The 23,296-nt window shown below is 36.3% G+C and overlaps 2 protein-coding genes across 2 annotated transcripts in view; one reads left to right on the top strand and one right to left on the bottom strand.

Annotated features, from left to right (window-relative positions):
• Positions 1 to 18,728, bottom strand: part of LOC308686326 (uncharacterized protein) — a gene marked incomplete at its 3' end in the record, with an annotated part of 105,006 nt that extends 86,278 nt beyond the window's left edge. Inside the window, exon 1 of the mRNA XM_081394723.1 lies at positions 18,559 to 18,728. Within this exon, the coding sequence (XP_081250849.1) occupies positions 18,559 to 18,610 (52 nt within the window). The remainder of the gene's footprint in view (positions 1 to 18,558) is intronic.
• Positions 18,729 to 21,044: 2,316 nt separating this feature from the next.
• On the top strand, positions 21,045 to 22,719 carry LOC308686325 (GTPase IMAP family member 8-like; the record flags this gene model as incomplete). The annotated part of the gene is made up of 2 exons (XM_081394722.1): positions 21,045 to 21,696; positions 21,854 to 22,719. 2 exons carry the CDS (start codon positions 21,045 to 21,047, stop codon positions 22,717 to 22,719), a joined length of 1,518 nt encoding a protein of 505 aa, XP_081250848.1.
• Between the last annotated feature and the right edge of the window lie 577 nt (positions 22,720 to 23,296).

Below are 23,296 nucleotides of genomic sequence, written 5' to 3'. Positions count from 1 at the left end.
ATGTATCGATAGTAGAAACATTGATCAGCAACGCTGCTATTGGCTGCTCAGCGTGGCCAAAGAGTGGGCTCAGTTTTTCTCCTCAGCAGAGCAAGAACTAATAGTCGAAGTTTATTCGGAATTTTAATGTTCAATCAAAATGTTTTTATTACTTAATATCACCTATATTTTTGTATTTTAATAATTGCATAATTGACAAACAAAGTGTTCATTGTAATGTCAGAGTCACCACACTAGAACATGGGAGCAAATAAAAGTGAAGTACAAAAATATTCTACATTATGGTAATTTTTAGTTATATTATAGTCTCTTTTATAAAAGGCACTGTTAAATAAATGGTTGTCTGATTATAAAAGCAACCAAGAAAAAGGCTGAGAAAAAAAGAAAAGATCTTAGTCTTACACTGTAAAATAATTTTTGCTGCATTAAATTTAGGCCGTATAGTCATTTCAACTGTTAAATCTTGAGTAATGATGAATTGCTTTGACTTGTGAAAGTGAAAACTGTTAAACTTATGTTAAATGTAAAAATATTTTGCCATGAGTTATTGATCACATTTTTCCCGAGTGTAGTTCATTGTAATGACATTGTGTTTTCCTCTTTTGTGCACTTTTACAAAATACACCAACACTTGTATCTGTTCCCAAGAAAGTGGTGGCTGAAATATGTGCAGTAAGTGGACATTTTCTAACTTTCCAAAGGAAAGAAAGTATAAGACTTTGTAATGTCCATTTGTTTCCATTGCACTGGACAGTGAATAAACCCTCTCAGATAACTGTCATATGGAGGAACTAGCCTACCTGCAAGTGCATAAATAACTTTACTTCATTTATACTTGTATGCTTTATGGCTGCAATATAAGTTGCAGGATTCCACATCTACAGAAAGGCCTACAGAAGAGTCTGCACAGACAGAGGACACATAGGCCTACAGGTGGGCAGTGTATAGCCAACTTTTCCTTTTTATTTGTTGCATGAGGCATGTGTCTAATATCTCTTGGTGCAGGCACTTGACCACTGGCTTTTCTTTACAAAGAACAACTGAAATAAAACTCAAGGAACTAAGCATATTTGTCTTTTATTAAACATTTAATGAAAAGTGTTTTTTTTAATATGGCACATGCAACAATGTCACAGGCACAGGTGTGCAACCCTCAGACTTCTTCAGACACTGAAATCCTCCCTTTAGCCAAAGTTCATTTCATTGTGTGCCCTTGTCCTGGCTAGAGCTGCATTGTAACTGGTTTGGGTCAGGGAATGGGGTCATAAAACACCTGTCTGCAGGCAGGAACATGTCATAATCACCTATGAAAAAATGCAGTTCTGTTAGGATCAGCATAAGTGTATGTAATACAGTGAGCTTGATATTTAATTGTGGAACTTTCCTTACCACTTTCAAATAATGTGAATCTCTGAAAATTCTTAAGTCATGCACAGATCCTGGACATTTTTCTTTCACAATTGTGATATGAAAGATTTTAGTCAAATGCCTTTTTTTATTTGATATAATCTGGAATATTAAGAATCACAATAGTAACTGGGCTGCACATTTACATTGTGAATCCCCTTTCTGTTCACATAATCCCCTTCATTGAGGCCTTGATGGCAGCCTCCACTTTAAAATGAAAATTCTGTCATCATATACCCTCATGTTGTTTCAATCCTTTATGAATTTCTTTCTTCTGCTGAACAAAGGAAGATATTTAGAAGAATATCAGTAACCAGACAGTTTCTAATCTCATTGACTTCCATGGTATATTTTTTTCCTACTATGGAAGTCAATGAAACCAGAAACGGTCTGGTTACTGATATTCTTCTAAATATCTTCCTTCCTGTTCAGCAGAAGAAAGAAATTCATACAGGTTTGAAACAACATGAGGGTGAGTAGGCTATATGATGACAGATTTTTAAAGTGGAGTATATCCCTTTAAGCCTGAGTGGCATATAGGCTACTGTAATCAGCATGGTCATGATTGCATGATCCTCATAGAAAAAATTATTATAGCATAAAAAAACTGCTTTAAAAAAAACTGCTTTACAGCATTGGGTCTTCAGTGGCTTGGAAATGCCACAAAAAACCTAAAACTGTTTTTTAAACCTAAAAGCGCCAGGTAAACTCCGAATGACACGACAGACAGCACTTTCCATCAAGTTCTCCGCATCATAGTGTAAAGGAAAGAGCCACTCGCAAATAATCTTAGGGTACAGTTTGTGCTGTAGTTAAAGCCCGACTCCGACAAGTCGAAAATAAATGTGCGTTTCCAACAAATTAATAATGTAAACGACAATCTCACGAGTCACGAGAAAAAATATATATCTCAGAAAGTGCACTATCGCGCTGCGCTGGACTTCCCGTATCAGCTCCGCTTATGAAGCCGCAGTCTAATCCTGTTAACATGAAATAAGCTGCTCCCGAGCAGGTTTAAGTTTGCGCACCTGTTGCTATGACAGCAAGTCCAGGATGAGCTTCGAAGAACCAAACAATCCAAGATCAAGCCAAATCGTCAACAATCAAATCCAGCTAACTGAGTTAGCGACGTACGAAGAACGAGCCCCAGGTCACTGATTTCTATTTGTGAACCATAAAGAGTTTGTTTGCGGATTTTAAATCTATTTGTAGATCACATTTTATATTTGTATGTTATGAAGAGTCTGTTTGTTGATTTTTTATCTATTTGTAGATCTTGTTTTACATTTGCGGATCACGAGGAGTTTGTTTGCAGATTTGCAATCTATTTACAGATTGTGTTTTACATTTGTGAATTATGAGGAGTTTGTTTGCAGATTTTACATTTATTTGTAGATCTTGTTTTGTGTTTACAAATTGTAATATGCATTTTTGACTCATAGTCTCTTCATTTTCAATGATTATGGCATTATTTTGTCACAACAGCGAAACAATAGTGCCAGAATTCTGAAAACAATCTACAAACAGAACATGATCTTCACCTGCAAACAAGTCACTTTACATTAATTCAAATTCTGGTTTTCAAGTACAAGTCACTGATTTCTATTTGTGAATCAGGATGTGTTTATTTGTGGATTTTTAATCTTTTTGTAGATCATGCTTTATATTTGTGGATCACAAAGAGTTTGTTTGAGGACTTTGTATCTATTTGTAGATCTTGTTTTACATTTGCGGATCATGAGGACTTTGTTTGCGGATTTTTAATCTATTTGTAGATTGTGTTTTGTGTTTACAAGTTGTAATATCTATTTGTGAATTTTAGTCTGTCCATTTTCAATGGTTTTGGCATCAATTTACCCCCATAGAAACTCACAGTCACATGCTCAAACAATCAACAACGTCGCTCAGGGCTGCGTTCCAGTCCACTTTTAGACAAGCACTTGCGAACTTCCCTAAGCACTTCCCATCGAGGGAATCCCCACCGCCATTTTGAAGTGCGTTCCACTTCGTGAAGTGGACGAGGGAAGTTTAGATGGGCAGACCCTCGTTCCCTCGATTTTGACCGAGGGAGCGAGTCTACTTCATATGTACACTTCAGGCACCTATATGTCCCACAATGCAGTATGATTGTGACGTCATATCAGCAGCTCACACTCACAGCGCTTGCACTTCATTTATCCACACCTGACACCTTGCACAGATGGAGGGAAAAGTACTTTACACCTGTAAGTGAACTTAGGTCACTTAAGCAGTTTATAATATTTATATTAAGATGAAACAACACATGTAAATACATTAACTGCTTATTGTTTAGATTTGTAAAGAATTGTTCATTGTAATATTACATGTTATGGTTGTGTAAGACTTAGGCTACAGGCTTCATTTGCATTAAAGCACATTAATAAAGAAAACTACAATGTTAATAATAAACCAACTAGCAGAAAAGTGGTTTACATAATTTAACATTAACTACACAGAAATTGTAAGAATGTTTAATGTATTACAAATGTCAAATGTATTACAGCCAAGTGTGTTATTGTATAGGGTCAGATCAAGACACTGAGAAGCTTATTAAACTTAGAGGAGCAAATGGCAGCCTGTTTACTGGCCGGAGAAATGCTGCCAAACTGGCGTGGGAGTGAGTATTCCTATCAGAAATGTTACATTTCATTAGCCATATTTGCATTTTTTTTTTTTTTTAAGTACATTATTATGTCTGTTATTCACTGTCACACATAAAACAAGTAATTGTTTTGGAAATAACAGAATACTGGACATTCATGTTATTATTATTATTATTATTATTATCAGCTGTGTTTATGTCTTTGACCAGGACAATTGTTAAAGAAATGATGTTGGATGGAAAGGTGACAGGTGCCCAGACTTCAAAAAAATGGGAAAATTTAAAGAAAAAATATAAGGTAGCATCTGGCATGATTATACAAGTGTTCTGTATTCTACACTGCTGACATTTAAGTGCTGAGTTGCTGCTGTACACTTTGAAATTATATTGGTACAGTTTTACAAATTGTAACAGTGTTCTGTTCTTTCAAACCTTATTTAGGAGCTCCGGAACCCTCCAACTGGCACTGGGACAGACCAGGGGGAACCCAGTGCCTGCACATGGAAGTGGTTTGGTTTGATGCATTCCACTATTGGAGCAAGGGCCAGCATTACGCTCCCTGTTTTAATATCATCTGCTTTGGCTACCCCACCAACTAACCAGCCAGTGCCATCCTCTTACATGCCAGATCCACCTCCACCTGCGGCCCCAGAATCCCCAACCCACACACAGCCATCAACAGCAGACATCATTACCAATAGCCAACCCCAACCACAACCATCATCATCATCATCATCCTTTGTCACATCAGCCACCAGCCACTGCTCTCTCGCCTGCCTCTCCGTCTGCTTCCTCTGACAACAGCCCCAAAACACCCACACCCAAAAGACGAAGGAAAGACCATTTGCTTAATTTTATGCAGAGGGAGGTAGACAGAGACGCAGAGAGATTTCAGAATCTGCAATGTCAGACTGACTGCCTCTTAGACATACTAGAGAGGCTGTCTGACAGTTCTAAGCGCTAGCAATGCAATATTAAAAAAGGAACAAGGATTGTTGCCGTTTTTCAGTATTTTGCATTATATTTAGTTGTTATTAATTGATGTGTTGCCAAACTGTCATAAAAGGAGATTTAAGATGTTTTTTCTCCCAATTATGGTTTATTTCTTGGCTCTTTAACTATGGTACTTTTCTTGTCCCTGGACGAAATAATAAAATCTAAAAAACATTTCTTATTTTTTGTTTTTGCCACACTTACTTCACCCCAAGGGGAACTTATAAAAAAATTATCATGGCTCAATCATTATTTTTTTTTATATAATATGAGGCCTTTTATGCATGGTTTTTACTGTTTTCCCTCTGTCCCTAAGCCAGACTTTGTACCTTCAACCTCGCTTAATTTTAAATTAAATATTTAAATAATGTAGATTTCAAGTACAAATGATAAAATAATGTCTAATTCAATTATACATATTATATATTGCAATATTTATTCACATTTTCCTATATTTTTCATAAGTAGAACCCTTGTCCCTTGGGTTCACTGTCATTTCCACCACACTGTACAAAATAGAATCCTGGGATCATTGTTTTAGGTTTGTATACCTGGTAACCATAGCAACAGAAACCCCACAGTGGACCACTTGGCTGGGTGAATGGGTGACCTCTTTAGGGGGTAATGAATAGAAGAAAAATCAAGGTAAATATGACTAAAACTGAGAGTATGTTTATTAGTCGTCATTTCCAAACGGCTCATATTTCACATGGACGTACAAATAACTGGATAAATTTAATTTAATAATGTGTAATTTGTGTATAATTATTTAATGCTAACACTAAAACTAATATTAGCAGGCTAACATAGCATGATATTTTAGAGAGAAAGGGGGGAAATGTCATTTCCACCACAGTCATTTCCACCACGGGGTTCATTGTGGTGGTAAAGACAGGCTGTGGTGGAAATGACATTGTTCGTGCTAAACAGCAAATTATTTGGGCTATAATACAAAAACTTTAATGTAAAAAAACATATAATTAATTAACCCTTTCATGCATAGTGGTCACTACAGTGGACAGCTATTAAAAAAGCATTTTCTTAAATTTGCACGGGTTTTTTTGGCTTAGTTGCACATCATCCTCTTCACTGGACCCTGATGCATCATCCTATACATTGCAACCAAGTGGCAAGCCGTTGTGTTTTGATTTTTTCCCCCTCCAAACCAAGATGGCCAAGGGTCAGTCAGACATGCCAAGTTGCTCCGGAATATCCACCCATTCCTTCTATCCTAGGAGACTCTTGTAGGTAAAAAAAATATATATTGCAGCATCAAGTAATATCTAATGAGTCATATCATAGTTACATTTTCCAAGTTTTGATTTTAGATTGGGAGAAAAATCTGATTAATCATCTGTCCACTGTAGTGGACGTCATGCATCAATTGCTATATTTCAGCTACAGTTCATACTTATACTGTGAATATTGTTTTTGAAAATACTTAATCTGCAGTGACTTTTTTGACTGTAAATAAATGTATTTGTATTATTAGAATGTAATTTTCATTGACATCAAAAAAGTTATGTGATTACATAATGTATGTGAATTGTAATTCATTACTTTACTTGTTAGATCAAAAAGTAATCTGATTTCGTAATGCATGCTACTTGTAATGCGTTTCTTTACTTGTAACATCAAAAAGTAATCTGATTATGTAATGCATGTTACTTGTAACACATTACTTTACTTGTAACATCAAAAAGTAATCTGAATGGGTTATGCATGTTACTTGTAATGCGTTACCACCAACACTGCTCATTTCAGATGAGATTGAAAAAAACGTATCGCTAGGTTTTCTCAGAGGAGGGCTATGCTAGAAATGTGTCCATCTTGAACATAATCAGAATTATCAGCTAATAAGGGTAAATCTCCATACTCTGGTGCACTGGAGGAGCATCTGAGTGGTTTCCACAGTTGTACTTTGACAGACTGTAGAAAATTCTGATGGAATCACGTCCTCATGTTCTGATATCAAAGATACGCGAAGTGCAACTTGTATCAAGTTCAACTGCCTTTGCAATATTTTGCATTTATATTTTTTGCATATATTTGATAGTTTTCACATGATTTGATAAAATTTTATTGATTAGTTTGTTAAATACACATACTTTATCTGTTTGATTATTGTATTACGGTATGTTTAATACAGTATCTCTTTAGTTTAAACTATAAACGCATGCTGTCCACTCAAGTGGACATCTGAAAATCTCTTTGAAAAATGTGTACAAAAAAAACAAACAAAAAAAACTATTCACTAATGTTGTTGCTTATTGATTTGCTCTGGTTCACCACATAGAGCAGTAGAAAAATAGTTTTTAATTGGAAGTTGCCTATCTATGTCATTTCCGCCACACACTGTCTCTTCCGCCACGCCATGTCATTTCCACCACAACGCATATTTTAAAGTAAAATATATAAAAAACATACAATCAAAACAACTATATTCAGTGGTGTTGATAATTGTGCAGTTAGGGGTAAGATATGTGTATACACTTTGAGAAATACATGATTTTGAGCTATGATAAGTAAATGAAATGTTCCAGTGATCTAGTTTTAGGTGTTTTTTAGTGTAAACATTGTAAAATCTTTACAGTTACATTTATGAAAAATAAATAAATTACAAATTTGATCAGAGATTTGTGTGCTATTTAATCAAATATATTTATAACAGAAGATATTTAATTATTTTCTTTTCAAAACACATGTTTGCTATGTGATGAAAATGACCGTTTTCTTGGACTGTCTGATAAAAATGGCAATATATATATATATTATTCAATGCAAATCATCACAGCCAACTTAAGGGAAGGTTTCTAGACAGATTGAGAAACCAACTGATACTAAAAAACTGTTTGTAGAAATGTTTTTATTTTCTGAATCTCTCTAGCTCAAAGAGTACCATAGTTGAAGAATTACCCAGTTACAGTAATTGCAGTACTTATTCACAAGAAAAACGTAATTAAGTGAATTATTTCAGTTTAATATGGAACATTTAATTTGTGACTTTACATACTTTGCACATTACTTTTCTTGAATTAGAAATATTTTGAATTCATTTCTAGAGTTGGGGTACTCGGACTCGGACTCGGACTCGAGTCCAATTTTGAATGAACTCGGACTTGTCACGCACTCGAATGAATTTGTACTCGGACATTTTAGACTCGGAAAATTTGCCGAGTACAGTCGAGTCCGGGCACTGAAGGACACAATTTTATTCAAAAACGAAACGAAACGAAACTGCTTACATTGTGTTGTGTCAGTGTTGAGCATTGTAGCCAATCACAGACATGTATATTAAGCGCATGAACACAGTGGCCAATCAGAGGCGTTTTGAGCCACCATGCGGAGAAGTGTTCTGAATGTTCAGAATCAGCGCAAGTTTTATCCTTTCGCAAATCTCCTCATAAACAACAAAGTCTTGACGCGATATAAATAAGAGATTCGCTGTGCAGTGCGGACAACTTCAGTGTTTATGACGAGAGTTTCAGTGAGAGTGCAGAACGCGGTAAGTAAGTGATGGCTTAAAGTGAGCGCTATTGACAATCTAAATAATATATTTTTTCATGCTTGTAGAGGACCAGTGGTTACGTTCACACTGTAAATTAAAAAGAGTGATAGCTGCATTTAAATGTGGGAGATAATCCACAGAATTTTTGTCCTGTGAGTCATGAAATTGCGATGATTGACACAGTAACCATAGCAACATGAGAACATGATAACCAAAGCAACATTTTGGCGTCTAATAATGTTAAGATTTTTGTCACATTGATTAAGCCTACACTTTAGTCATAAGTTTACATACACCTTGCAGAATCTCCAAAATGTCATATTTATTTATTTTTAATGAGGATGATCATAAAAACATTGTTTCTATTTATTACTGCCCTGAAAAATCTTTTTCACATAATGGATGTTTAATAGCCTAGTCCACAAGAAAAAATACAAACACAAAATACAAGACAAATTACATAGGCTTGATTTTAATATTGTGTTTCATTACCTGAATGATCCACAAGTGGATTTTTTTTTATGTTTTTTTTTTTTATGGTCAGTCAGCTCCTGCACATTCTTTGCTTTTCCAGCATCTTCTGCATATTTGACTCCTTACTAGCAGTGACTATGATTGTGAGATCCATCTTGTCACACTGAAGACAACTGAGGGACTCATACACAACTATTACAAACCCTGCAAACATTTAGTGATGCTCAAGAAGGAAGCAACCATTAGGAGCCAGGGGGTGTACATTTTTGAACTGGATCATTGGTGTAAATTGCTCTTATTTTATTTAAATCTTATTTATTTAGTCCTGCCATTTAGATGTTAAATAAGATATTAGCAATAGCATGTAAAACAAAATAAGATAATTAAAATAAATAAAAATGAAAAAATCGTCATCTTGCTCAAAAGTTTACTCCTGGCTCTTAATGCATCGTGTTATATTCTTGAGCATTACCTTGCAGAATCTGAAAGATGTACGATAGGTAAACGTATGACTGTAACTATACATTGGAATCATTCTGTAAGGTTTAACATATTAATTTAAGACCTTTAACTGGAATTTGATTGACATGCGATCTGACCAATCATAATGCAGATACCTGCCATTTTTGTCCGACAAACAAACCAAACCAGATAGTAGATTAAAGTCAATGGACTTGAACTTGAAAAATGGTGTGTATTGAATTCTTTTTGCAGTTCTGATGTTCATTCATGTTTAATTCGTGCTATAACTAGAAGAGATTATCAGTTCATGTGCTGCTTGAGTTGAGGCCTATATTAAAGCACCACAAAACGGTGTGTATTGTTTTAATTTCATAAAAATTACAAAATTTGAAAGCTGAGACTTTATTTCATACCAGAAGTAGCCTTGTCTTGTCTGTTGGCGCATTGTCAGTGTCCTCTTTGCTCCGCAATATATATTTCACTGTGTGAGAACATGTGGAGTGAGAACATGTGGAGTGAGAGCGGAATGGCTTGTCGGACATAGCGACAGTAAGAGGGGCGGGTCTTTGTGAAAGGTCAATTTAAAACTATTTAAATCTTTGTGGACTCGGCCGGACTCGACTCGGACTCGGATGTTAAGGACTCGGACTCAAGTGCGACTCGGCCCTCTTCGGACTCGGACTTGGACTCGGACTCGATTGTTAAGGACTTGGACTCGACTTGGACAATGGTGGACTCGGACCCAACACTATTCATTTCACTATTTACACTGCAAAGTTTTCAATAAAAAGAATACAAAAACAAATGAGTCTGAATGTATAATTACCACTACAGTTTTGAACATTAAACTATTTACATGTGTAGCAAATGATTTCCTTAAATAAACAAATATGTCATAAATTGAAAGAATATGAAATATGAAAGAAATACAGTTTACTGCCTACAAGTAGTTGTGGTCATGTAGCTGGGTCCTGGGTGCTGAAATCTGGCGAGCGAGTGTGTTCCTCACAGCTACTCCACTCAGGTCTCCATGACCCATTTGAGGAGGTGGTCCCACATCATTTTCTGCTGCCTCAGGTCCAGGATCCTCCAAGTCTCCAACCCCAAGGCATATATTATGCAGTACAGTACAACATGTGATGACGTCAGGGACAAAATGTGAGTCAACTTCAAGGGCTTTAAAGAAGATACTACGCCACCTTGTCTTCATCATCCCGAATGCTCTCTCAATTACACACCTGGCTTTTGAAACATGGGCATTAAAACGTCCCTCAATGGCGTCCCTCAGAGGTTCTTTAAATGGTGTTATAATGCATATGGGATGTTCAATGCAAGGATAACCACCATCATCTAGAATAAAATATCCTGCTGGTGGATAGAGAGCTTGTGTGTATACTGGGCTGTTTTTCAGTACTCTTGTGTCATGGACTGATCCTGGATACCCAGCAAAAGTGTCCAGAAAAAATCCATTGCTGTCACATATGGCCTGTAATTGAACAGAATAAAAGAGCTTTCGATTGAAGTAATCCTGTGCGTCTGGTCCAAGAGGCTTCTTTATTCTAACATGGCACCCATAAATGGCACCCACACACTTTTTGAAGAAATTGCTATGGGCCAGTCTGGCAAATCCTTCTCCAACTTTGTCTAAATCCTGAGGTTTAGGAAACTGAATACACTTGGTCCGTAGAGCTACAATTTTCAAGGCAATTGAATGGACGATCCGAAAGACACTGGTCTTTGGAATGGAGAACACACAAGACACAACACTATAAGAAGCCCCATGCCCAAGCCAATAGAGAAACACAAGCACCTCAACTACAGGATTCCAGCCATGCCTCTTTTTAATGCCAAGTAGTCTGACCAACATAGATATGGCATCTCGAGACAGTCTGAAGTCAGTCTTTGTGTCTACAATTTCTTCAAAGTAAATTTGAAGTACTGGCACATTGGGGTTGACCCTTGCAATTTGCCTTTGGTCCTGAAATTTGGAAGAATAAATATTTGGTTTAAATAACATAAAATAAAATAACAATAACAATAACAACAATATACTGCATGTAATAATAATAATAGTAATAATAATAAATGTATAAGTAGGCTATATTAGCACATTACATTAGTGCATTATTAGTATGACTATTCATTAATGACTATAATAGGATAGTTAATGATAAATACATTAATTAAATTAGTTTAAGTTGATGATTGTCATGAATAAAAGCTATAAAAAAAAAACAAAACAAAAAACAGTCACGACTCACAAGATGTCCGTTCAGGGACAAATAGCTCTTTAATGGGTGCAGTTGTGGTTAAAAAAAAATAGAAATAACAATATTGAAATTATTACAGATTCAAGACTAGACTGTTACAAATAAACAACCTGAATCTGGGACTGCATCACTCTCTGCATCACTCTCTGTCTTTTCAGGTGCAGATATTGCCATATAATTCTGCAAAGTGAAACCACTCCTAAAGAAAGAGCGACCACGGTCTCCACTGCAACCTCCATAACAAGTGATCAAGGGCTTAGGGCATTCCATTTAAACCTTATGCACGAGTTCCGGTTCCGCCAGTAAGTGAGCACTCGTGCAACTTAAGCAATGACGCACATCCGAGTGAACGAGACGGAGGGAAGTTAGCAAGTGAAGGGCATGACAATTTTGGACTGGAACGCAGCACTAGAGGTGCGTTGTGGACTGCGAAGTGGACTTCACAGGGTATTCCGCCATCTTAAGTGAGATTCCAATCCGAAGGGAGCGAACATGTTCAGTTCGAAGGGCACTGCGCACGGCATAGTGAATAAGGGAACATCGATACATCACTTCACAGGAAGTGGAGAGCGATGATCACCCAACTGTCATTTCGCGCACCACGCCATCACCAGTCAGAACGGTCAGAACTAACGTGTGTGTAAGTATTCATACATTTCGCCATTGTTAAATGACAGTATTTTTAACGGTTATTGTTGTGAATATTACATATACTATTTTTGATGATTATAATTTACCTCAGTGAATGCACCCAGCTTAGCTAGTTTGTGAAGTAAAGTGATTTTATTTTAGGTAGTTGTAAAATAGTGCAATATAATTGTAAATATATAATATAATAATAAAAATTAAAATATGAATGTAGTCCTATATTTATGTTATATCATAATCTGTGCGACCTCGTCGTTGACTTTCTTTGATGACGTTTGCACAGGGCGTTTCAAATGAACGGTTATTGTCAGTGAAGTCCACTTCAACTGATATACCGTGCTCAGGGAGTAGGGGAGCAGTGAACACTGCGTATGGATGGACCCTGTCGAATGGAACGCACCTTAGATCATACCTGTCAATACTACCGTTTTTCCCGGGTTTCTATCGTTTTTTAGCCATATCTCCCGGACCCCTCCCGGTTTGTTATTTCTCCCAGGAAACTCCCGTAATTTGCATGTCCCAAACTCCGTTATGAATAATCTGACCAATATGTTTAAGGCTTAGATGTGTAAAAACAAGTGGAAAGCGCGAGCGCGCCGCTGTCTCCCGGGTCATTCAATGAAAATGTCCATTTTTCTGTCCCTAGCCTTTACAGAAATATTACACTTAAAAAACACGTTAGGGTTACAATTTCTTTACATTTTAAAATAAAACAATATGTTATTTGAACAATTACACCTTCTTGAGCCATCAATGTGGCAATATTTGATTTTTATTAATTATTTAGAATTCCAAGCACCACAGAAGTGCTCGTCCCCACAGTCATGTACAGAGAGAAAATCCTTTATTTTGAGGTCAATAACAGATTTTTACACCATTTAAAATACAATAATGTATACATAACTATCAAATATATTATGTAAATGATATATATAAAAAAAATGCAGAATAAATATTATAAAATTTATAATGAAAGTAGTGGTCCCCTGGAGTTGTGTCACTGGTGTTACCATTAAACAAAAATCTCTTATTTTGAAATAAAAATCACACTGATGACATCACTCGACTTCCTTCTTCCAATTTCCTGAATATCTATGAAGAAAAGCCCATGGTAGATCCACTGTCTCTTTTCAGTTAGCAGAAATCTTCTCATTTATCTCATGATTTCATATGAAGCTTTTAGTTGAAGTCACTGGTATGACCTACTTTACTGTTAGGTAATTAAAAAAAAAATAGAATACAAATGGATTAAACTACTTAATTTAGTTAGTATACCCTGATTGACAACATGTGGTTTGTTACCTTGCAGCAGCCATTTTGTAAAATTAATTTTTCATGAAAATTGTCACTGGTGTTACTGTCACTGGTGTCACCTTTCTTATGGGTAACACCAGTGACTCCCATTTATAGATAAACTTTATTCAAAGCTATTCATTTAGATTATATGCCAAATGTAACAATTTAGTCTCATATACTTAATTATAGTTGAAGAATAATGATCTTTGGTCTTATGCGTGCCATTGGTGATTCATTGTGTCACTGGTGTTACTGTCTTTTTTTCTGTCACATTAAATACAATGTCACATGTGACATAGTAATAATGTTACATCCATTTAATTCTGCTACACTCAAAAGTTAAGATTTAAAGGATTGCATCATTACTTGATTTTAACTGGTTTTCACATATTTTCATTTTTATAGCAAATAGATGGTAGCGCAGATGAACTAACCTCATTCAAGCACACTTTTAACAAACCTGATTAAAATAAATAAAACATAATCTCCTTATTTGTTGCATTATTATTATTTTTCGGTAACTCTGACTACATGTGCTCAAAAAAAATTAGAAATAATATTTCATAAAAACCTTTAATATTGCCAAAGAAGTAAGGTAACACCAGTGACAAAAACATGGTACATGCGGTCTTTAAATAAATGTACAAAAAATATAAAAAATCATTAAGCTGTCATTTATGCATATTCATAAAGTCAAAGGGTAGTCTAATAATGTGGTGTAAGTTTAAATGTTAGAAAAAGACATCAATTTTAAGACATCTTGCCATACCAAAAGTGGACGTTTCTGTAGAATGACCCTCCCACAAGCGCGTCTGTCGTTGCTATGCAACCATGAACTGCGCTCTCCATGATGACAAGGAAGTATCAGCAAAAGATTAATTGATTTATTGATTTCTAGCCCTTGCATTAGCTTTACTACTAGATATATTTATGGAGATGAAAAATCTATAAATAAATATTTTATTTATTAAATATTAAAAAATAATAAGACGCCCTGTACAGCTATGATCAGCTGTTCGGCCGAGCATTCAATGTTGTTACGCTGCAAGCTGATCAGTTATTCGTTGCTGCCGCGCTCTATCACTCGCACACCAAAGAGCAAATTGTTTTTTAATGTTTAAATTTCGTGATTAAAATGACATAATTTGGAAGCGAATAATTTCTTCACAAGCAGCTCATTATGACTCAATGTTAGAATGCTGCACCTACACATTTGATAGTGTGAATATCAGCGCAACGCAGACCACTGCATTGACAGCATGAAACATATGATCTGTCTACGGCCAAGACTCAGCGGAAGACAGAAAATGCCGGTCCAGCGCTGATTGAGGAATTAAATTAAAAAATAAAAGACAGTTTGTCTATTTTTATTAGTTTGTCAAATCTTTTTTCTCGCATCTGTGAATTTATTTTTTAATCATTTGTTCTGAGATGAACCAAATATATTTGTGCGGGAATTTCTCGCACTATAAAAGCTAACCTTGCGGGAATGGTTAATTATGCGCAATTCCCACATTCCCGCACCGAAACTCAAGCCCTGAAATGGCAGCGGGATGTGTAACTCTAGCATATGGCGCATATGTCATATAAAGTTAGGCAAGGCCAAACAGCGTTATCCATGCAAGGCCGGATTTACCACCGGGCCGATTGGGCCGGTGCCCGGGGGCCTCCGACCTTTAGGGGGCCTCCAAGACTCCACTACTGTGTGACCTTTTTTTTATTTATGTTTTTGTTTGTTTTTTATTAAATTAAAAGAAAATTAATGAATGAGTTTGTGTGTATGTGTGTTAACAATAATTTATTTGCACACAAAAAAGTATGATGATCAGTTTTTTGGCTGTGTCGGCTGTGTCTGATGATGACGAGCCAACTTACCGCGAAAACTGTTGATAGCGGCAAGAAAAAAAAACAACATGGATAAAAAACGGTGGAGCCACAAAACGCAAAGCTAAAGGGGAGAAGGATAGCAGAGAGAATTTAATTTGGAGTAATATTTCAACCATCTCCACTTTTTTCAAAAGTCGACTCGGACTCATCTCTTCAACCGGAGTCGATTGTTAACCACACCGGCGGTGACGTACATTACCAGTTTGACAGCCTCAAAATGTAGGCCTATCTATTACTTTTTCCCCTAATTAAAAACCCTGATTATTAGATGCCCGGATCGGCGAAGAAGCCTAAATCTGCGTCCACCGCCGATCCCAAATAAATAATTCTGATTTAGCTAGAGCCCAGCACCCGCACTACCCCTCTTGTCCCTGTTGCTTTTTAAATCATGTAACATTGTTGTATTAATGTTGACGGTTCATTTTTATGACCAGATACCCGTTCTAGGCTTATCAATGCATAATATGTGGGACTCGTTCTCTAGTTGAGGGTAACGTTAGGCTTCTTTCAATTAATATTTCACATTTTAAAAGTAGCCTATCTTTCACCTTTTTCCGTCAGTTCACTGCAGAGAAGTACGGAAGCCCTGAACCGCAACGTAAAAAAAAAAAAAAAATATATATATATATATATATATATATATATATATATATATACACATAGTATTTCGAGATTAAAGTCGAAACATTTCGAGAATACAGAAGAAGTTGCGTGAGCATTCATAACAGTGCGCGTCCACTGGCGCAGAGCGCGTGTTTCCAATTCATTACTCACGGTGTGTAGCCTAATGCATGGCACCTGTGTAGAATTTCCTTTTGTTGAAAGCCCAGATAAAAGTAAAAAGCTAGCCTACTATTTTGTGTAGATCCATGTCCGACGCAGTTTGAGTTCACAAGCGCATTTCTTTACACACGCACACACAAACACAGTGGACGCGCCGCACGCGCACCGTTATGAATGCATGTGTACAATGTGAAACAACGGCAAGCACACACGCAACTTGGCCCCCCTCACCCCGTTTTACAGTTTTTTTTTTTTTAATCCTCAGGTTGTGCTCAAAACCCTATAACACTTTTGATGTTCCCGGTTAAAAATGGCCAGCCTATAAAAACTTGCATTATTATAAAAACTTGCACTTGTTATGCTATATCATCACCCAATATTGGATTCAATCTTTTTGTCAGCTTGTTTTCTTTAAATTAGGACTGGTTTTATATTTCTATTTGCATCTGATTAATCGTAGGCCTCATCTATCTGAGAGTAGGCATCTCATTTTGGTTAAAAAACTGGCGACCATTTAAAGTGAATTGGAGTGATTGAAAATAAGAGAAAAAATTAGTTTTCAGGAGCATGTTCATTATGTTCGTGTACATACATGTGTGCTTGCAAACATCAAGCCCTTGGACCTGTGCATGTGTGGATACATGCACACACACACTACCCAAACACACACATGTTAAAACACACAAACTTTTTTCTGATTTTGTTCTGTGATAGTTTCCTTTTTGTCTTTTGTTTTATAGATATTTATAGATCTCCTTTGCTGTCACAGTTAACATCACAAGAAATGGAGTTGGAGAAAGTGGTTTTGATTTAAACTAAAGAAAAACCCACAGCTTCCTTTTACTGTTTCTAAAAATTAAGATGCTGTGTTAGTTTGGGCTACGAGGGGGGAGGGGAGGGGGGCCTCCAAGATTTTGTGTCCAGGGGCCTCTGCTTTCTAAATCCATGCCTGTATCCATGTTGTTGCGATTGCATCGCTAGAGTAAGCTAATAGTGAAACTGATAGAGTTTTTCATTTAATTACAATATGAGGACTGACGGTAGGCTATAAAAATCAGCCTTTCTGTGTAGGTGATGACAACCATCTTGACAGCAGCAATTAAAGCATCGCTAATTACGGTAGACCTTAATTTAAGATAGTAAATTTGTTCCTAATCAAAGGGAAGACTCAACCACAGAACAGCTGGGTGAGTTTTGTATTGGCTTATTGGATACAGTAAATGAAGACTGTCAACTTCTTTTCAATAGGCTACTATTTCATCACCCAAAACACTCCCACTCTCTGCTGTACATTCATAACCAATTATTTCAAAACTAACAACCAAGCCACATAAACAATGCCATTGGCACTAGTCTGCATTATTAATGCACATAACTTTTCACCTTTTTGCACAATCTTGAAAAAAGTATTGTTGAAATTCTCAGATCAAGCAAACTTCAACGCACCCTTATCCACTACCTGCTAACGTTAGTGAACCGCACCCGAGCAAGCACACTTCGCAGTTCCCCCGGAAATGCATTTTTCTAGTTAATTTAATTGCCCAAGTAGTTTTTAAGAGGTTGTGAAGACGTCCACTGACGTGCTTTACACGTCTAGTCAAGCAAGACATAAAAAAACAGGAATTATCTTTATGAAATACACGATTTGTATACAAAGTAAATATATTTATTTTTCTTGTTTAAATAAATTATAATCACAAAGTGCCCAGTGTGGTTAAGTGATTGCAAAGCCACTGCGTTTTAGTCATTATTTCAACCTGTATAACGTCCTTCTGTACGATACTTACTTTTTTTCAATAGTAGGCAAATCAAGAAATCCTATCATACGAGAAGCTGATAGTATACTATTGAAACCAACAACTTCTCCTACAGCCAAAACACATTGTTCCACAGAAACATTAATCTGTTCGAGTTTGACACCGTGTCTACGCGACACACGGTCTAAATTCACCCGCTCTGAGGACGCCATTGCCACTGGATAGGTGATTTTCTATCCACCCAAGAAAAGAAAAGAAAAACTCTACCTTGCCTATGTTATACAATCCCAAAATGACACTTAGAAAAGTTTAAGAAGAAACTATTTTAAGTAGAAACAGTGAGAGAGAGAGAGAGAGAGAGAGAGAGAGGGAGAGGGAGAGAGAGAGAGAGAGAGAGACAGAGAGAGAGAGAGAATATTATAGCTAATCATAATATAATAGGGTACGTACCATCAGCGATCATCAGCAGTGCTGACATCAAAACACAACTCGTTTGGTGCATCTTCAAATGCTAAATTAAACCAAAACGATTATGACATTTAGCTATAAATTACCACAGATAGATGTTTCGCTGAGGGAAGCACATGTTCGTGAAATGTCCGCAGAACAGTTTTACTTTCACTTAGTTCACTTGTATTATCAGGAAGTCTAACTTACTGAAATACAGGCAGTGCAATAAACACACACTCATATGATCAATCCCAGAGAGAGTTATCATGTCTTTATAACAGAGCATCACCAAACTACCAAGTTTCCCTCTGGTCACTCCAGCCACAGTTTAAAAATACACGGTCAAGACAGATTATTTTAAAAGAAGAAAAAAACTGTGCGCATATTACTATGGTTATACGGTAATGTCAGGAACAGCGGAGAGAGAGAGCGCGCTTTCAGGATTGACTAATATAACAAGATGTCATGTTTTCAGATTGTTTTGTAGGCTATACTTCTGTGTTGAACGCGCTTTCAGGATTGAGTAAGACAGTTGCGTTCTCTTTAAATAATGGTTTTCTTTATTAGTCTTTAAAGGGACAGTTCACCCAAAAATAAAACTTCTGTCATCATTTACTCGCCCTCAAGTTGTCCTAAACCTGTGTGAATAACTAAACAGTTGATGGACCCTGTTGACTTCCATAGTATTTTTTAACTACTTTCTCCAAAATATTGTGTTAAGCAGAAGAAAGAAGTTCATTCAGGTTTGGGTGAGTAAATGATGACAGAATTATTTGTTTAAGGTCATCTTTCAAATCATTGTTTTATGTAGATAAAATCAACAGGCAAAGTACATATTCTTTCAAAAGATCTCAATTGCTTTTTGTTTTAATACATTGTTATATATTAAGCTTTAACGTTGAAATCCAATAACAAAATAAGTTTTAAAAAAGAAGAAAAAAAAAGATAATTAGTTTCTGTTAAATAATATGCCTTTATTGCACGCCAGAGGCCTATAAAGCCCTTAATGCTGGTAAATAGAAACATGACTGACGATATATGAATGAGGGGATATCCCATACCATGACAATCTATAACTAATGGAAAAGCTTCAACGTTTAAGCAAAAATAAAAGGAGATATAGCCTTTCACTGTCAGCGCTCCTGCTCGTGTGATGAGAGATGCCTCAGTCCGGTCCCAGTCGCCTTAATCCATGCACGGCATAATCTCTGTTATAGATATGACAGAAGAAGGCAGATGAATGAAACGAGTGTTTAGTAACTTCTTTTCAATGTGTGTGTTTTTATGATATTGTAACAATTACATATTTTCTGTTTTCGACTCTGATCTATTGAACATAGAAAATTTTCTTTTCTCAACTGTTGTTTATTCAGGTAAGCGAATCCAAATAACACTCAACAATCAAAAGGGATATAAAAGAGTTGAGTAACTGAACTTTATTTCTACATTTACCATTTAAGTATCAGTTTGGGAACACATTTTACTCCTTACAATTACATCTTAACAAGAGAGACTAATTGAGAGTATCATACGGCGCTTCAGATAAAAGGCATTTGTTACATGATAATTATGTTTTATATTCTAGCTGTGCTTCATTTGGGAATTATTGATTATTTTTATCTCTTCCTTGTTTCCTGTTCTTTTTAAAAAAGCCTGGGGAAAAAGTCTGAATTGTTCAGAGTTTGATAGGATGATGACAGTAGTCCTGCTTGTGATAATGCTTCTGCCATGGCTCTTCTCTATCATTGATGGTAAGTGTTTCTCTGTGATTCAGTCACACATCAGTGACGTGTCTGTGCGATGAAATAGTGTTTAATCAGATTAGCAGTGTTTGATTCAGACACTCGACCTGAAAACTATAACATCGATAGTGTGTGTCAGTGAAGCGTATAGTGAAGTCACGGCTCTATACACTGTTTAAATCCATTTCATATCAGTAATTTAATAAGGTATCCTTAAATCAGACAACAATCAGTCACACACAGGGAATAATCACATTAAAGATTTGTGGAGACAATAAATGTTGTGTAAAACATTAAAACATCATTAGCCTCTTTGTAAAGTGAGTGTTGCTTACATTGAATCAAAGGCTGAAAATCATAGGGAAATGTCATCATTCATAATTCTCATATTTTATGAAATAATATGAAACGAGAGAGCAGTTGTGACACATGGATGCGCGCTGTGTTATAATGCGTTGCTATTGACAACGATCATTATAAGGAAGGAAATGCCACAGAATATAATCCTGCTTAAAAAAGTGCCTAGAGTTTTATTTGTTGTGTGTTGATTTTCAAATATAAAACTTGTTGAAAAGTTTTCAGTGTGAGCATCAGTTATTTTTGAACACTTTCATCTCGTTTTAACAAAACCGTGATAATATTGATAATCGCGATAATTTGGTCACTATTATCTTGATATAAAATGTTCATACCGTCCCATCCCTAATCTGACCTGATGTCTTATTTCATATTTTTATTTCAGAGATGTCGGAGATCAGCTCCAGTCCAGATGATACAGTGATCCGGGTTCTTCTGATAGGCAGGAAGGGTTCTGGGAAAAGCGTATCAGGAAACACTATACTGGGAGAAAAGAGGTTTAAAATCCACAAACGTAAGAAGAAACATGAAGCTGAAGTGTGTGAGGGTAAAACTCAGATTGGAGAGAAGCAGGTGTGTGTGATTGATTGTCCAGATCTGCTGGATCCAGATCTGTATAAAGAGAAGCTGGAGAAGATGAAGGATCAGCTGATCTCTCGATGCTCATCAGGACTCAGTGCAGTTCTGCTCACCGTTCCTCTAGAGGAACCTGTGGGAAATGAGGAGGAGATCATGGATTATATCAAGCGTTTATTAGGTCCTGAAGTTCAGAAGTACATCATGATTCTGTTCACACGTGGAGATGAACTGGAGGATCTGGATCAGACCATTGATGAACATCTACAAGATCATGAGGATCTCCAGCGACTGGTGACTGAATGTGGAGGAAACTTTCACTGTTTCAATAACAAGAGTAAATCAGATGATCAGAAACAAGAACTACTGCAGAAAATTAAAGGAATGATGATGAAGAACGGAGGGAAATTTATCATAGACCAAATGAGGAGGAGTGACAGCAAGGACAAGCTTGATATCAACTGTAAGATGATTTGTTGTTGAAAATTAATTCAGTACATGCAAGTTATTCATTGAGTGTGTAAGGCACTTATATTTCTCATGCTCAGAGCATCGTCATATTAACAATACTGAGATTTAATTATGCAGTGCATTGATGTGGTTTGATGTTTATGTTGTAGTTTCATCAGAAGATCCAGATCAGATTCAGATTCCTGCGAGGAAAGACCAGATCAGACTGGTTCTGCTGGGAAAAACTGGATGTGGGAAAAGTGCCACTGGAAACACCATCATCGGCAGAAACCTGTTTAAATCTTCAGCCATTTCAGACTCTGTGACGAAACAGTGTCAGGCAGAAACTACAGTGAGGTTTGGTAAAGAGATCTCGGTGATCGACACTCCTGGACTTTATGATAATAAACTCAGTGAAGATGAGATTAAAACTGAAATAGTGAAATGCATAATGTTATCCTCTCCTGGACCACACGCTGTCATTAGAGTGGGTCGATTCACTGAGGAGGAGAAGAACACAATACAGCAGCTCAAAGAAGTGTTCGGAGAACAGATGCTAAAATACACCATGATCATCTTCACCCATAAAGATCAGTTAGAGAAGGAGAATAAAACCATTGAAGAGTTTCTACAGGAAAGTGATCCAGATCTTCAGTCCCTCATACAGAGCTGTGGAAACCGGTTCTTCTGTTTAGATAATGAGTCTGCCAGTTTCCCACAGTTCAAAGATCTGATCGGAAAAATAGAGAAGATGATAGAAGAGAATGGAGGAACACACTTCACCAATGACACCAAACACATTCAGGAGATTGTGAATCAGAAAATGGTTGGGAAAGTGGAGCATTCAGGTTCAGCGGAAGTGTCTCTATGTGAAGATTTCATCCTGACTGGTGAATACATAAGGGAAGTAGGGGCTGATTTAGAGAGCGCCATAAAGGACCTTGAGAGAAGAGGAATCAGTCATACAGAGGCCGTGATTGGTGCTCTCAGAGCCACAGGGAAACTATCGAAACAGGACATGTGTGCAATTCAGTGAGAAACATAATGATCAGACAAACATCAGTCATCTTGTTTATAAGCTAATGTTTAAACATTATCCACTGGCATCGATCGCTAATAAGAAAATCAATATGTCTGATGTACTGAAAGTATACAGAGTATATGAATATATGTACACTGAAAAAAATGATAGTTGAATTTACTAAAAACTTTTATGGTAAGTGGTTCCACACAATTTAAACAAATGCATTAAGTTTAACTTAATACATTTTTTATTTAACTTAATGCATTTGTTTAAATGTAGCTAAAATCAATTGTGTGAAACCACTTACCATAAAATGTTTTAGTAAATTCAACAAATCATTTTTTTTCAGTGTACATTGTAATTATATTACATAATAATATATTACTTTCTTTTTTTTTTTCTTGTAAAGTATGTCTTCTTTAATGTTATAACACTTCATAAAGTGATCCCCAGCCATCAAACACAATTTACTGAATTGTGAAAATTCATGAATGGGTTCTGTTCTTATTATTGCTGATTTTAATCAAAACACAACATTTTCAAGATGGCATTAATGAAAACGAGATGTTCTGTTGTGTGTCTCAGTGCT

This window comes from Scardinius erythrophthalmus (assembly GCF_964197995.2).
Source record: "Scardinius erythrophthalmus genome assembly, contig: HAP1_SCAFFOLD_150, whole genome shotgun sequence".
NCBI classification, from domain to species: Eukaryota; Metazoa; Chordata; class Actinopteri; order Cypriniformes; family Leuciscidae; genus Scardinius; species Scardinius erythrophthalmus.
This window is presented reverse-complemented; position numbering and strand designations above follow the sequence as displayed.